This window comes from Rhineura floridana, chromosome 12 (assembly GCF_030035675.1).
Source record: "Rhineura floridana isolate rRhiFlo1 chromosome 12, rRhiFlo1.hap2, whole genome shotgun sequence".
Classification (NCBI taxonomy): Eukaryota; Metazoa; Chordata; class Lepidosauria; order Squamata; family Rhineuridae; genus Rhineura; species Rhineura floridana.
Genome location: NC_084491.1, coordinates 25634715 through 25650526, shown reverse-complemented (window position 1 = coordinate 25650526; position 15812 = coordinate 25634715). Strand labels below are relative to the sequence as shown.

Sequence of the window (15812 nt, the reverse complement as noted above, 5' to 3'; positions counted from 1 at the left end):
AACTCTTAATCTTAACAAGGGAGAGTAACAGTGTGGGGTGTCAATGGCCGAGAGAAACAGTGTAGGATGGTGGTAGTCTCACCTACCACCAGTCCACAGCCCCTGACAGATTACCACAGAGTGGATAATGCAGGGGGGGGTAGGAAAGGCTTCTCATTCCTGGTTTAAAGGGAAACGGGTAGCTTTCAGGTCTCCTGAGAATAATTGCTTACTGTCGTGACAAATTTTGCAAGTATATATGTGGAACTGATGGGTAGCATAACCAATTTATTTACATAATTTGTTGTGAAAATGGTCTCTGTCAAACATGACATTTGTGAAAATCCATGACTGTTTGTTAGGCTTTGGACAGGTAGATTAAGCGCTATCCTCTTCTAAAGATGAGCATTGATATGCTGTTGAGAATTTGTGTGGAAAGGCTCAGCAGGACATGTGACGCCTCTATGCCAGTATCTTCAGTTCAGATATTTTTTATCTAGGATTGCTATAGTTATTTATTTATTTCAAATATTTTATATACCACTTTTCATCAGAAAAGATTGCAAAGCGGTTTACAAAAGAAATAAAATGAATTACGATATATAAAACAAATTAAACAACAGAATCCGCAAGATAATATCCACATGAATTATGTATCCACTAACACACCTGTATCTCAGTCTACAATAACTACTTGTGCAACCTGCCCATTTGCCACAATACCATCTCACTCATCACTGAATTATTGAATTGAATAAATAATAATCATCACTATTATATAAGTTCTTCTTTGAAAAATTCCTACACTCCCTCTCTTTACAAAAGTATGGGAAACGGACTCAGAAGAGACATTTGAACTTGGTCCTTGGGAAGCCATTGGCATTCTTTGACATGCCCTAAACAGTTGCTGGTATGTTAACACAAGCGGAACAATCGATCCAGGGGTCGCTAACCTTTTTGAATCAGGGGGCACATTTCTGATTTTGAGAGAGTGCTGAGGGTGCCAGTCTCAAAATGGCTACCATGGGGGGCACGGCATAAGACAAAATCAGAGAGACTACAATAATTGTTGCTTGTTTAAGCCTAAGATTCTGTTCCTTTGTTGCAGAAATTTATTGGGAAATTATTAAATATAAAATGCAATGAAATCCTGAAAATTCTGTTCTTACATTTCATTGACTGAGAGTACCCTACATATCCACACACTACGTCTTTCTGGAAGCATTTAACTATGCAAAAGTTAACACATAAGGTTCAGAGAGTGTTTAGTCAATGTGGGAAAATTGTCTTTTTTTCTCTTTTCCCCCCTGTCATGTTTCAATTGGTAATATTCCTGGAAGATTTTTAGGCTGAAAAATGATTGCCTGTAAGTTTTAAGTGTCTTCTTACATGCTAACATATTATTTTCTTTAATAGCTGGATATAATTATTTTTATGATTATGTTTACAGGTATTTGGCCTTGCTAATTTTGTTTTCCCCCCTGGTTATTCAGTATCTGCTATTATTTGATTTCTTCTGTATCTGCATAAATAGAAAAATAAGAACAATTTGTATAAAAAAATGACGTTTTAATCTGTTTCCAGCATTCACTCAGCTTTAAGGTTTGTAAGTTCTGCTGTTGCATTTAAGAAGCACTTAAATGTCTGTCTGTGGACATCATGATAAGGCAGTGGGTGGGATTTTTTCCTCTCCTGCTTGCTCAGACTGCTGCAGAAGGAGGTGAAAGTGATTATAGGAAGAAACATGTTGAAATTAGGCACAAGTTTGCAAAACGAGAACCAAAGTTTACATAATTCAATACCTGCGTCCTAGAGAGAGATTCTCACAAGTCTCAAATACAGAACTGAGAGTTTATCCTTTTGCCTGACTTCTAGTTGATCCTGATAAAAGGATAATGTCACTGAATCTTTTTAGAGCCCCCCCCCACAATAGACCGATATGGCTGCTTGCATTTTTAAAGAACCTTACCTGCTTTAGAAGAAGAATTGCAGAAAGCAACAACACTGTTTCTTGATCGTAGATCAGTGAAGTACTTCCTGTTTCAAATAGTCCATTCCTCCTTTTCCCACTATGAAGGGACTTCATTTGAAGTTCTTCTACAGCTATCACCCTTATAAGATCTTATCTCTGTTCTTTGCCTGTTCAGCAGCCACATTTTCACATCACGGTCAGTCATTAACCATGGTTTACCATGAATGAGCGTTGTGCTAATACACACTCTTGAATTGCCCTCATTTCACTGCTCCCTTCCTTAAGTCAGGAGCAAAAAGCAACAAGGCTTGGATTAGTATGATACATGGACCAAACAAACCACAACGTTAAGCTAAGGTTTGTTCTTGGCTTACCGATCACAGCCAATAATCCATCCCCTCATTTTGCCAACATTATATCCAAGGTCAGATTTCTGACTGTGTAGATGGGCAGGCTGGCTAGTAAAACTTGCCTGCAAAGCTACGCTCACAGATGGGAGTTATGAAGGGGCTTAATGCATTCTTACTGCATTCTCCTTGCCCAATACCTTTTCAGAGTTTGGGAACAGTCTCAGTTTGAATTGCTTCTGTAATAGTTTAAGGAGAATGAGCAAAATATTCTGTTAACTCTTATCTAATTCAGTGTAAAGTGGTTCTAAGAAGTGTGGACTGTTACCAGCTTGCTGGCATTTTATTTAACAGCTAATAGCTACCAAGGATGTTTTTAAGCTGTGCGATTCTCTTACACAACAGGGCTCAGTCTACCAGAAAACTAATGCCATGTCTGAGATCAAAAGAGTCAGCAAAGATAGCTTCTGGGCCAAAGCAGAGGTATGTATTATAATTCAAACAACTTCCATGTGGTTGAGATGCCTGCTTTTTGCTGGAGGTGGTCTTGTAGTTCTCTTATGTTTTCATTGCATGCCTTGTCTCAGATCTTGCAAAGCAAAAGCAATTAGTTTCAAGCCAGTGGAGAACAGTCTGTGTTTGTAACCAATCTGTATCAAAGAGGCTCTAAAGCATTTTGATTACATTTTCATTTAAATTGGTACTTCCTTCCCAAAGTATTTCTTGGCATCCACAGAAAATGTGTTGCGCACTCATCTTTTCACTGCCCCCCTGTTCATTTTCAGGCACAATTCAAGCAGCTGGTTATGACCCATGGAGCCCTAAATGATTTAGGCTCCATTAAAATCTTTGAGATCCACTCAGGACACCTTTTTAATGACGACAACTGTGTCTGGTTCAGGCAGTAAAGGTGAGAAGAGCAATGTTCCTCAGTGGCTGCCCCCTACTTATGGAACAACTTCTCAATGCAAACCTGCCAGAGTCTAAGCCCAGGGGATCATTGTAAGACCTACCTTTTTGAGCCCAGTCGACTGATTAGCTTTTGGAGCTAAACTTTAAGTTGGGCATGGAGAGAGAGATTATAATACCTTATGGACAAATTGTTCAACTTTACTCGTAGGGGCAGGGAGCAGAGGGTTGTTTTTATACACCCTGAGCATTCAGGATGTGGTGGAGTATAAAAGAGGAGGAGAGATGGTAGGAAGCACCTCTTCATCACTTACAAGAATTATACAAGCTTTCTCATCTAGGCAGTTCATTCTAGGGTAGTCAGTACTGAGCTGGATGGACCAATGGTCTGACCCAGCATAAGGCAGCTTCCTGTGTTCTATATATGTTCCGATGCTGGATAAGGAAGATGGGACTTCATCTCCTGTACATCTAGCATAGAAACAGGGCAGTCTAGTGGAGAAGAGAAGCAGTCCTTGGCTTTGTTACCTGCCCACTTGCTTTATAGGCTGGATGTGCAAAAGGTCAAACTCTGTTGTGCATATACAACTCAGAAACTCAGAGGGCTGTTGGCAGAGGCTCAGATTACTTCATCCTTACTCTGCCAGTCCACCATGCTATGCTAGGCATAATGGCATAGAAGCCTCTTCCTGTACTCAATTCAGAATCCAAGAGAACTGATGGAGGAGGTAGGGGTCCTTCCTCCTACTTTGCAAAATGTTTTACTCACCTGCTGTTTACATATAAGAGGGACTGGCAAAAGAGAGACAGAGTGCTCCATCCACCCTGCACCAACCCCTCATAAAAAGCAGGCAGATTTCCTGCTAAATTCATATAAACATTTCCAATTCAGCCCCAAATTCATCTCGGCAATGCAAGCTATTTACGCCTTATCCACCACAAATATAAAATATAATGGGACAGAATCTAGAGCAATAAAATTACAAGTGGGCAGAAAAAAAGGGTGCCCACTGTCTCCCTTACTTTTTACCTTAGTGATAGAATTTCTGGCTAGTAGACTCAGGGAGAATGCCAAGATAACTGGAATTAAAGTGGTTAAAGAAGAACATTTAATCAGCCTATATGCAGATGACACATTACTCATGTTATCCAATCCGAAAGAAGCCTTACCACAGCTTCAAAAGGAATTAGAGAATTCTGAAGAAACGGCCACCCTGAAGGTAACCTTTAAAAAGTCAGATCTTCTGTGTTATAACATCCCACCCAAGGCTCAAATCTAGATCTCTCAGGTTTTGGGGATTCCATTGGTACAATCATATCTTCACTGTCTGGGAGTAAATATATCCAGAAATCCTAAAAAAGCACCCCAACTCAACTATACCCCATTATGGAAATGTATACAGGAGGATTTGAAAACTTGAACAAAATTGAACATGTCATTTTCTAGTAAAATTACAGTGCTCAGAATGATGGTAGTCCCAAAGTTCACTTGCCCTTTTTATGTCCTCCCAACACAGATTCAGAAAAAACAGTTAACAGCCTGGCAGTCAAAAATTGAACAATTCATTTTCAAGTCAAAAAGACCACAGATAGCAAAAAATCATAGATATAGGAGATCAAAAGAGGGAGGCTGGGGGATTCCAAATTTATTTCTTTATTATGAAGCATTTCAGATTCGTCGCCTAATTTCCTTTATGGACCTTAAAATTGAAAAACATCGGGTACGTATAGAAAGATACTTGCTTAAAACAGCACAATCCTAAAGGTTTGCCCTACGTTAAACAAGAAAAGATGCCAAAAATATGAACATAACCATGACCCCAGTATTTGGGGTATGGAGATATAGGAAAGAACTTTTACTACCTGGTATCTCCCCCCTTATTCCAAGGTCAGTTGGAGAGTAAGAAGACAAAATTCTTATTGAGAATAAATTTTTTAGATTAATGGATTTATGTAGATGGTCAACCCCTCCCATGCAACGTATGGAAAAATAAACTCAAAAGATTTGGGTTTATTGTGCATGTGCTGGTATCAATTAAGCTCATTTATTAGGAAGAACCATGTTATAATTCAGGGAATCAGAGTTGACAGAAGAGCAGAAGCTGCTATTAAATATAGAGGGAATGGAAAAGGATATGATTTCAAAATTATATAGATTCCTGGCAGGGAAAGATATGGGTCTCAATCTAGTCTTAAAACAAACATGAGAATCAGATTTGAATTGCCAGATTGAAGAAGAGGATTGGAAAGGTATGTGGGCAAAGTTCCCATACATCTATATCAACCTCCCACAGAGAAACCACCCTGAAAGACAAAAATGGTATTTAACTCCCATATACTTAGCACAGTTTTTTAAATCAAGCTCACAGAAGTAATGGTGAGGTTGTGAAGCACAAGGTTCGTATTTGTATATGTGCTGGGAATGTGATAAAATTAAAGCGTTTTGGAACGAGGTGTGGGAGGAAATACAGGAATTGACAAAACAACAATGGAATTTCAGCGCAGGTTTAGCTCTATTGAACAGTTGCATGGGACAAAACTTGGACTTGCAATACATAAAACTGATAGGATTCATGTTGGCAGCAGCCAGACTGGTGATTGCCAGATATTGGAAGACACTGGATGGTTTGACTCTGTAAAAATGGCACCAGAAATTTTGGGAAATAACCCTATTAGAGAAACTGACACAGAAAAAAAAGTTGGCCGAAGGGTTTTGAAGCAGAGTGGTGGCCTTTTATTTTAGCATCTACATCAGATTCGGGAATGGGACCAGCACGTTCTCCATTCAGATCATTGTGCCTTTCTTGAGGCTAGAAGATCTCATCCATACTATCTGCAAAATAAAATAAGAAAATTAATAGTTATAAGGGGGGAGGGGGATAAAGTTGTATTTATATGTAAAATGGAAATAAATAAAAATTTTAAAAAGCAAGCAGGTAAAATATTTTGCAAACATAATTTTGGATGGCTAATTTACAAGACTGGGTGAATGTTTTAACCTAGTGTGAGTAGATCAGAATGCATGTCTAGTGTGGTAAAGTTTATCTTGCTCTCCAGAGATGTTTGTTTCTAATTCAGCCTTTTTGTGCTCACCCTTTCAGAAAGATGAAGAGAACCGTCGGCTAGAAGAGAAGAGGAAAGCAGAAGAAGAGCGCCAGAGCTTGGAAAAAGAGCGCAGAGAGCGGGAACTGCAAGAAGCAACTTTACGTGAGCGCCGATTTAAGGAGCGGGCCAGTGAGATTGATGCTCAGAAGTGAGTAGGTTTAAATTTCACAGAATCCGTGTAAATGCTACCTCAATTTAGCAAACATACCTTAGGTCCTTGGCACTCTTTAATTCCTGTAAACCACAAATTCTTAGAGCAGAGGTTCTCAAACTGTTGTCTATGGACTACCAGCGCCCACGCACTTCATTCAGGTAGTCCATGGCATGTCTGCATTAAATATTCATATTGAATTTTATTGCTTCTTTTAGTTCTTATACTGTATTTTATGGTATTACAGTTTAAACTCTATGGAATGTGAATTGTAATACAGTAAAATGCTTCTTTTAGTTCTTATATTGTAATTTACTGTAATACAATTTGCATTCCATAGAATTCAAATTGTAATACAATAAAATACAGTATAAGAACTAAAAGCAGCACCTAGGAGAGCACATTACACTTTCTACAACAGGCAGAAAAATCATTAAGCAGTCTACCAAGACCATCAGCAGTTTTTAAGTGGTCTGTGGGGGGCAAAGTTTGGAAACCCCGTCCTAGAGCAATACCACTTACATTCCTGTGAATCCAACCTGATCATTTCTAGTTGCATGCATTACTGCTTTTCTGGTATCTCCACTGACAGAGCCCTCCATCTTCAGTTTAATTGTTTTGTCTAGCAAGATTCAAATCAACTGTGTTTAGGATTTGTTGTTTTCTCTGAGGTGCTGACCTTGCTCATTCATATCAATGCTTCTTTTTCCTCGACACACCCAAAGCCATGCAGGAAGCCTCAAATAATGAGGCATGCATGCAGTCTGTGAACTAAAGTAAACAGTTTGGGTTTATCATTTACTTGCCTAAGTGTATTTCCTGTGAGTTTTGTTGTTACAGATCCGCAGGAAGTTGTCAGTGCAACTGCCCATGACAATCTCTCTGTGCTGCTTTCTTTTTTCTATAAAAGCCATCTCACTGCTTATAGTTGCCTATAATCCAGCTGGAAGGCACAACTTCCTATTTTCAGTGAAGATAAATTCACACTCTGAAGTATGAATCTGCTATGTGTACATTCTGTGGAACTGAAATAAGAGCTAACACACATTTTAAACTGGTTCCCATTGGGCAAATCATCAGAAGGTAAAGGGTGCTTCTCCAGCAGCTGAGCTACATAGTTCAGTTGTTGGGGAATTTCATGTGCGAGATTCTCTGCTTCTTTTAACTTGTCTCCAGCAGCGCTCGGGTGGCAGACCATTGCCCAAATACCTTGTGTGGGCTTCAGAATGGATCTGCTCCTCCAATGAACAAATCTTCAATCAACAGAGAGGAGCATCCACTAGAGCTGACTAGTTTGTGCAACTCTCAGCAAAAGCTTACTCTGAAGCCTAGATATTGTCACAAATCTCCATAATCTTTAATACACACATGAAAGAGAGATCTTGGTGGCCACTTTACTCCGTCCATTCCTCCTTAAGCAGAAATGTCAGAATTTGATTACAGAAATGTCAGCCACAGATGGTTTCACTTCCCCTCTTTTGGAACAACTTTGTATCCTTGATAGTATATAGACATAAAGTAGAATGATACATTCCAGATCCATACAGAGAAGACCAAGGTTTAAAACTGCAGAATGGGACAACCATTCTTTTCCCTACAGCTCTCTTGAATTAAATCAAGAAAAAGAACATTGTAAATACAAATACATCACAAAGATACCTACTTTTGTCTGCAAATATGTATCCAGCTTTTCCTCCCAGGAGCCAAGAGCAGTGCTTTAGCATCTCGACAACCCTATGCGGTTAGTTGGGCTGAGAGTGTGAATTTTCCAGGGCCACGTGGGAGAATTGCATAGTCTGAAGAGGGATTTGAATCTTCACTTTCTCCGCTGTGCAGAAATAGGTTCAAATGATGATATAACCCTATATTTTGATCAAATGAACTCCAAGGCAGCTTACTACAGTTTTAAACAATATGAGAATAAAATAAATGCAGAGAAAATAAGATACCTTAAAGGGGCAGCAGAATAGCATCTCCTATAACAATACACAGCAAAAAAGAGTCCTACAGACTTCTGAAAATGGGGCACTTGTGGCACCCCCAAAAGAGCAGCTCCCTTTCCTGACAACCTGTGACAAGCCCAGCTGAAATATTGCATCCCTCCCTCCTTCCTTGGAGTATCCTGCTGAGCAAGACCAGAAGTAATTGTCTTCCAGCGGCAAAGCTTAGGTCAGATGGAATGTTGTTTCTGGCTGGCTCATTTCTTGGTAATGTGGCGGCTAAGAGAGGGGTGGGTATGATGTTAAAGCCCCGTAGTACTCCAGTTAAGAGACTTCAGTGAGTCCAGAGGAAATACCCATACCTATGAAGTGTGTCACCAAAATTAACCTGGAGTTATAGGGACAGATGTTTAGGGAGACACAGGTCTTTCAAAGTGAGAGGAAGTCGCTCTTTCTTGCCCCTTTACTCCAGAGGTTGAAGAAACTGATCTGCATGATACTGCACTAAAAATTGAATATGAGCTTGCTATTTATTTTATTTTTACACATCACACTTTTAAGCTTAGTTTTGAGAAAGCAAAGTGTAAAACTAAAATAATATACTGCACTAAAAGCATGTACACTGCATAAAAATAGCAGAAGAATACATAAAACCTGCAGCATCTGGAAACTGCAAGATATGACCTGGTATAATAGGAGGTCTGTTCTGCACAACATAGGAAGTGGACCTGTAGTGTTGTGGCACCTATCCTTTGGAATTCTGTCCCCTTAAATATTAGACAAGCACCTTCTCTGTTATCTTTTCGGCGCCTATTGAAGACCCTCCTCTTTCAAAAAGCCTTTTAAGAAGAGACCTTATCCCCGTCTGCACCTGTGTTGGAATAGTTTTTTAAGATATTTTTATGCTGTTTTTAAAATATGCTTTAAAGTCTTTTGTTTTTAAAATGTTTTAGTTTGCTCCCCTGGACTCCTTCTGGAAGGAAGGGTGGGATATATATTTAACAAACAAACAATGTTCCATATAACCATAAAATGTATTTTGGAGTTTTAATAATGGCTTAGTATTGAAATTAAGTGCAGAATGGAGTTGTGGAATTATTAATAATGTGTGTGTGTGAACTTCAGCTAGAATGTGCACAGCTGCAAATGCAGAGTAATGTCTTAGGGATGAAATTGATCTATTGTGAAAGAAAGGAAAGAACTACCATGACATTTGTAGCTTGTTGGACTTCATTTGTGAACCATTTTGAATGCTAGTTTTCAGAATAGCATACATATTATCCTCATTGTGATATACTGTATATCCTTCCATATGCCTGTGTGTATATATGCTTTGCCTTTTTGGAATTTGTATTATATTGAAGTCTAAAGCATTTTGACCAAAAAAAAGCATCCAAAGTGTCAGCAACTAAAAGCTCCTTAAAGAGACAGTTTTTTGGGGGAGGCAGGTTTCCCTGGGGAGGGAATTCCATAACTATGACACCACAGTTGAAAAGACCCTGTGTCACTTGTGCTCATTCACCACATTTTAGAATCAGAGAGTTGGAAGGTACCCCAAAGGTAATCTAGTCCAACACTCTATTGATGCTGAAATTCTTGAACATAGGAAGTATCCTTATAGTAAGTCAGACCATTGATCTGTTTAGCCCAGTGGTGTTAACACTGACTGGCAGCAGCTTTCCAAGGTTTCTGATGGAGGTCTCTCCTAGCCTTACCTGGAGGTGGCAGGGATTGAACCTTGAACTTTCTACATGCAAAGTATTTTCTAAAATGTTAATTTATCATTACATTTATATCCCTCCTTTCTACCAAGGAGCTCAAGAAGGTGTACATGGTTTTCCTCCTTTCCATTTTATCCTTGCGACAACTTGTGAAATATAGGTTAGTCTGGGAGACAGTGACTGGTCCAAGGTCACCCAGTGAGCTTCATGGCCGAGTTGGAATTTGAATCCTGGTCTCCCAAGTCCTACTCTGACTTTCTAAAAACTACACTATACTGGCTCTATGTATTGCTGAGCTACAGCCCTTCCCCAACTGCTGTTGCAGCATCCCTGATGCATCCAACCTGTCTTAAAGACCTCTGATGGAGAGTCCACCACCTTCTTAGGTAGGCTGCTCCACTCTCACATAGCGTATAACATCTTCCTGATGTTCAGCCTGAAATCCCCAATGTAAGCAGGGTAACAAAGAGAAGGGCCTCAAATATTGACCATAACAGCATCAGTAGGCACATGTAGGGATGAGGTGGACCTTCACTTGTCCTAGCCTGAGCCTATTTAAGGCTTTAAAGCTTAGCACCAGCACCTAGGGCCTTAAAAGTTTAATGGGGAGGTTTGTGTAACATAAGAGTTACAGGCTTGGCTGTAAACATTTTGGGCTATCGCGGTGTGTGCAAACTCCTTTACCAACTGAAAATCAGGTTGAGTTTGGATATTTAATATTGAGGAGCACACTTTGGCTGAGAATTGGGGTCTCATTGACATAACTTCTGTTTAACTGCTGTTCTGTCTATCTGTGTCTTTGTTATTTGCAGGAAATTCCAGCAACAACAGGAAACTGAGTCAAGGGACAAAGATAAACAACAATGGGTAAGGTTTGAAGTTGTCACACTTTTCCTGTTGGTCTAAGTGTCCTTTTAAAAAGATGTATGGATATAAAGGAGCTGTCTTGCCTGTGAAGATCACACAAAACACCATTGAGTCCTCTCTTGAGACTTGTCAGCAAGCACTGGGATTCATTAGAACATCTGTAAATCTCTAAATGCTTCTTATGCTATTCACCTTTCAAGGCCTGAAGGTCCATTGTGTTTTAAGTGTGATAGGGAGAGCTGGATTTGGTGGTGTCTGTTGATCATCATTTTCTTAGGTAGGCTGCATGACTGGGCAAAGCAGTGCATAGCCAGAGTTGATCCTTATGTGCATATACCAGAACCTAAATTCTCATCTTACTCAAGTGGGTTCCATCTTGCAGAGAGCAGAAGTATAGACTGAGAACTGCCTCTGCTTGACCTTACCATGGATGTAAGGGAGTCATCTTATATTGCAGAAGGAGCAGGAAGAAAATTTCAGCAAGATGCAGAAGGGTGTCCGAAGGAAGAGTGAGTCTGTGGAGAAAGCTCAGGTACATGGGAGAATGCTCCTTGACAATCCTGCTTCATTTTTAGCCAGGCAATCAGCAGCCACCATTTTGAATTCCTGAGCATTGGGTATGGTCTATATCTCTGTATTTGCCTTTTTCACACTGTTTCTCAGTACTGGGTCAAAGCAGCAATAACAACTGCTTTGTTCAAAGGACTATAATCCCATCTGTCCCAGTATACTCACTGTTTTCTGCATTGCATGCTTCTGGCCAAAAATCCAGTGGTTGTCAGGTATGAAATAGTGCACCTTTATATGTGGATCAGAAATAACCTATGTACCAATGCAAAACCTCTTATGGGTTTGGAATGCCTGGTCATTCAAATAGATCCTTTCAATCTTGCTTATTTCTTTGCCTTCAGCACATCTTGAGGCAATGAGTTCCACAATCTGTCTATGCTCAGATGTGTGTGACTTTCTTAACCATGAAAGTGGTACATTGATCCTTCTGTTGTTCATACTATAACTTCCAGTTTGTTTTCCTGATCACTCATTATTGTATATGTTGTATATACAATCTCTCACTACTTTCTTCAGTATTGATTTACTTCTGTGGCCTCTACTCAGTTTTGCAATCACTCTTCTGAAGAAGCAAAGTATTAATAGTCCTTCAGTGTTCAGATCATGGCCAAAAAAAGGGCCAACTATTGCACATTTCTCAGCTGTTGTACCTTCCAAAAACTTAAATTTACATTTTTCAACTGGTGCTGCATAGACCTGGGGGCCAGGTCTTCTGATTGAAACCTGGTACCATTCTTGGTGTGTCCACAGCTATGGAACACAGCTATTTATCTCCTCATGCATAACTAGCCTTGTAAATAACCCTACAAAAGTTACTACCTTGCAGAATTCTTATTAGCCTCCTTTTTACTCATAAGAGGGTCTGACAAACAAAGTGCTCAGTCCTTCCTCTTCCAACCCATCTTATGAGTAGAAAACAGGGTATCACAAATGTTTGCATGGTTAGTTTCTACACTGGGTATGGAGAAGGCGAAAGTGCTTTGCTTTCTTCCCTCCCAGTGAGCTGTTGAATGGAGGGATGGAGTGCGCTGTCCCTCCTCCTCCTGCAGCCCACTTACCTATATGCAACTCCTTGTCACCTGTGGCACAATGCAAGGCTATGTATAACTGCCTACTGGGAGGAAAGGCAGGATACACACACAAACACACACATACATACAAACAAACTGCTAAATAGCATGATGTCTTATAAAACATGACCTCAAGTTTGGGGTTATTGCACAAGAAATTATAATGCACACATTGTACTGCTAGAAACACTTCTGTGTATATATGCTTTTGGATACTCATTAGCCTGAAGGTCCAGAATGGATTACTAAAGCTGTCCTACAGTCAAATGGCTTTTAAAACTTGCCAGATGAACTCCCTGTAAAGGCTCGCACTGCCTACAAGTTAGAATGACATAGACTGGATCTTTTCCTCTGCCGGCAATCGTTGGTGACATTTCTTCATCTTTTGGATCTTTTCTACATCTTTTTGGAACTTTGACTTAGAATCTCTAAGACTTGCCCAGTTGCATGTTGGGCTCCTGATAATGAACCGTCTTCTCTTTCACAATCCTGTCATGGGTCTTTAAAGGAGCATGGACTATTTCTTGAGAAACACTTTTATGCTAGATTACTGGTTTTCTTGTGGGCACCTGTACTTTCTTTGGGCTTCTTGAACTGCATGAGTTATGTCTTTTCACTTAACAGTGTCCTGTATCAGTATATTCAGGAGAGTCTCTCCTTTTGCCAAGGTACCAATGACTGATTGTTGCTTGTCAATCTTCCTTATAGTGGAACTTAAATATAACCTATTGCAAAATCAAGTTGCACCTTCATTAATCCTTCGTTCCTCAATAATGAGCATAGTTAAAGAATTTGCAATAATATGTGTTTTACATGAGAACCTTGCATTTCTGATGAGCCTTTGTATCCCATTGATGTAGTCTTCTTGCAAACAATTGCTTTACCTTGAAATACTAAAATATCTTTGCAGGGCCAGGATAAGTGTGTACCCCTATAAAAACAAGGCCAGAATTTTGATGTGTGGAAGTTTACTTTTACCTCAAGGTAACTGATGATTGTGTCCAGGGAGCTTTAGCAAAACAACATGTGGAAGTCTTTCTCACTTTTCCTGTGATGAAGTGCACAATGTTCTAGTCTTTTTTTTTTTAAAGAGGACTTTTCTAATATGTGCTTGTATACCTGGGTTTTCCTGGTGAAGGTGTTAGTACTGATAAACGAACAGTAAGATACTGGCTGCACTTTCCCTTGCATGTTGAAGTTGGATAGCAGCACTGATGCTAGGTCCTCTCTCCCCCCCCCCCAATTACTGTGTTTCATCAGTATATCTTTCCCTCTGCACAGGAAGCAGCATCAGTAATAGCACAAAGATCAGTGAATCCACGTGACATCTTCAAACAAAGGGAGAGGTCCATGTCCACAGAAGCTGCAGTCATCAGTTCCCAGCCAGGTATCTGACAGAGCAATCCTGTACTTATATTATGCTGGAACTGGAGATAACGCTGCAGCTACCACCGGCGGAATGGCTTCTGTATCCAAAGTATGCTCCTCAGGTCAAAAGGGAAGAGAGAAAACACCCATCTAGAAAAGATACACGCACACAATGAAAGCAAGACATGCCCCCAGCACCTCAGGCTACGATGATGTTTCCAACCAACTGGGGGCAGTGCTGGCAGCGTTACTCACATGCCATGTAGACACTGCGGGAGCCAATGAGCTCACAGTGATGGAGGCATGTCTAGACAGACAACCCTATATCACTGCATGAGACCACAGTGCCTCCATTCCATATGCCACGTGGCATAGTCAGCAACAACCCTGTAATGCCAGTCTCCAGGCAAGGGTCTGAATCCCCTCATGATGCTCACAGGCACTGTTTTGTGAGCACAACATATGCAAAGGGGAGGAAGGAGAAGAGACAACACAGCAGCCACCTAGCTTCCTGGGCAGAGAGCACGCACTCTTCAAGGCTCACCCAGGAAGGAGATGACTTTTGGTAAGCAGCCAATTGGAAGAGCCAGGACACACAACAGATACACACTGACAGCAGCATTCAACTACAGCAGACATGAAACACATAATGGGGTATTGTGAGTCACTTGGAAACCTTCAAATATTAAGCAACTAATAATAATAATAGTAATAAAAAAATTCTCCTCTACCCCAAACCAGTGAGCAGGAGCTCATCTCTCTGTCCTGGCAACCCATGTGACCAGTTCATACCCCTGCTGTTTTACATAGCATGTGTCCCTCTTTCCCTTGTGGGGTGTGTAAAAGATTGCCCCTTAGGGTCCCTTGACCTCAGCAACCCCAAGGGGTCTTTGCTTGTGAGATAGTCCCAACTTCCTGGGCCCCTGCTTCCCAGGCAAACTCTCACCTTCCCAGTGCCAAGTTATACCCAACGCCAACCCTGGGAGGAGGCAGACTGCCACCACTCCTTTTAACTAGCTTTCCACTCTGAGGAAGGGGCAACTCGGAGCACTATGTTAAATCCTAGAGAAGACCTATTGTTAAACTCCTTGCTCTGGAGTATTAACCATTAATGTGAAGTCGTGAGTTTCCTGTTGCATCTGAACCAGGCGACTGTCTCACTTGTGTTTTGGCTGGTTGTTAGAGAGCCAGTGTGGTGTAGTGGTTAAGGTGTTGGATTAGGACCTGGGAGACCAGGGTTCGAATCCCCACACAGCCATGAAGCTCACTGGGTGACCTTGGGCCAGTCAGTGCCTCTCAGCCTCAGAGGAAGGCAATGGTAAACCCCCTCTGAATAATGCTTACCATGAAAACCCTATTCAAAGGGTCATCCATAAGTCGGAATTGACTTGAAGGCAATCCATTTTTCAGCTTTGTGGTCAAGAACTGGATTTAGAGTCATTAAGTCCAGATAATACACACCAAATAGAGAAGGTAGTTTATTTAAAAAGAAAAGAAAGATACATGTAGAAAAGAGCAGCATTACTTTCCTTTAAAGCCAATTACCCACAACTGGGCTGATCAAGAGATACATTTACATAACACTGAGAGATTCAAACAGACAAACAAAATAACAAAGCTTACCTATCCTAGCTAATACTCACTTCATAGTCTGATAGCCTGATTCTCAAAGGCTGTTACTGAAATCCATAGACAAATCGAGATAGATGAAATGGGGGAACAAGTAACTGAAGGATCACCCTTCATTTTATGGGGTTTAGCTGGCAACAGGGAGGTGGCCAATTAGCCATCCTAGGCGCCCCTTTTGTGATCA

At 40.6% G+C, this 15812-nt stretch overlaps 1 protein-coding gene across 6 annotated transcripts in view; it reads left to right on the top strand.

Moving 5' to 3' along the window:
- Positions 1 to 15812, top strand: part of DBNL (drebrin like) — a 42196-nt gene that overhangs the window by 13418 nt on the left and 12966 nt on the right. For 5 of the 6 annotated variants that reach the window (XM_061592501.1, XM_061592500.1, XM_061592497.1 and 2 more), the window contains 5 exons: positions 2704 to 2781; positions 6309 to 6460; positions 10937 to 10991; positions 11449 to 11523; positions 13913 to 14018. In XM_061592501.1, coding sequence (XP_061448485.1) covers positions 2704 to 2781; positions 6309 to 6460; positions 10937 to 10991; positions 11449 to 11523; positions 13913 to 14018 — 466 coding nt within the window. The remainder of the gene's footprint in view (positions 1 to 2703; positions 2782 to 6308; positions 6461 to 10936; positions 10992 to 11448; positions 11524 to 13912; positions 14019 to 15812) is intronic. The other variant, XM_061592499.1, reaches the window with a different exon arrangement.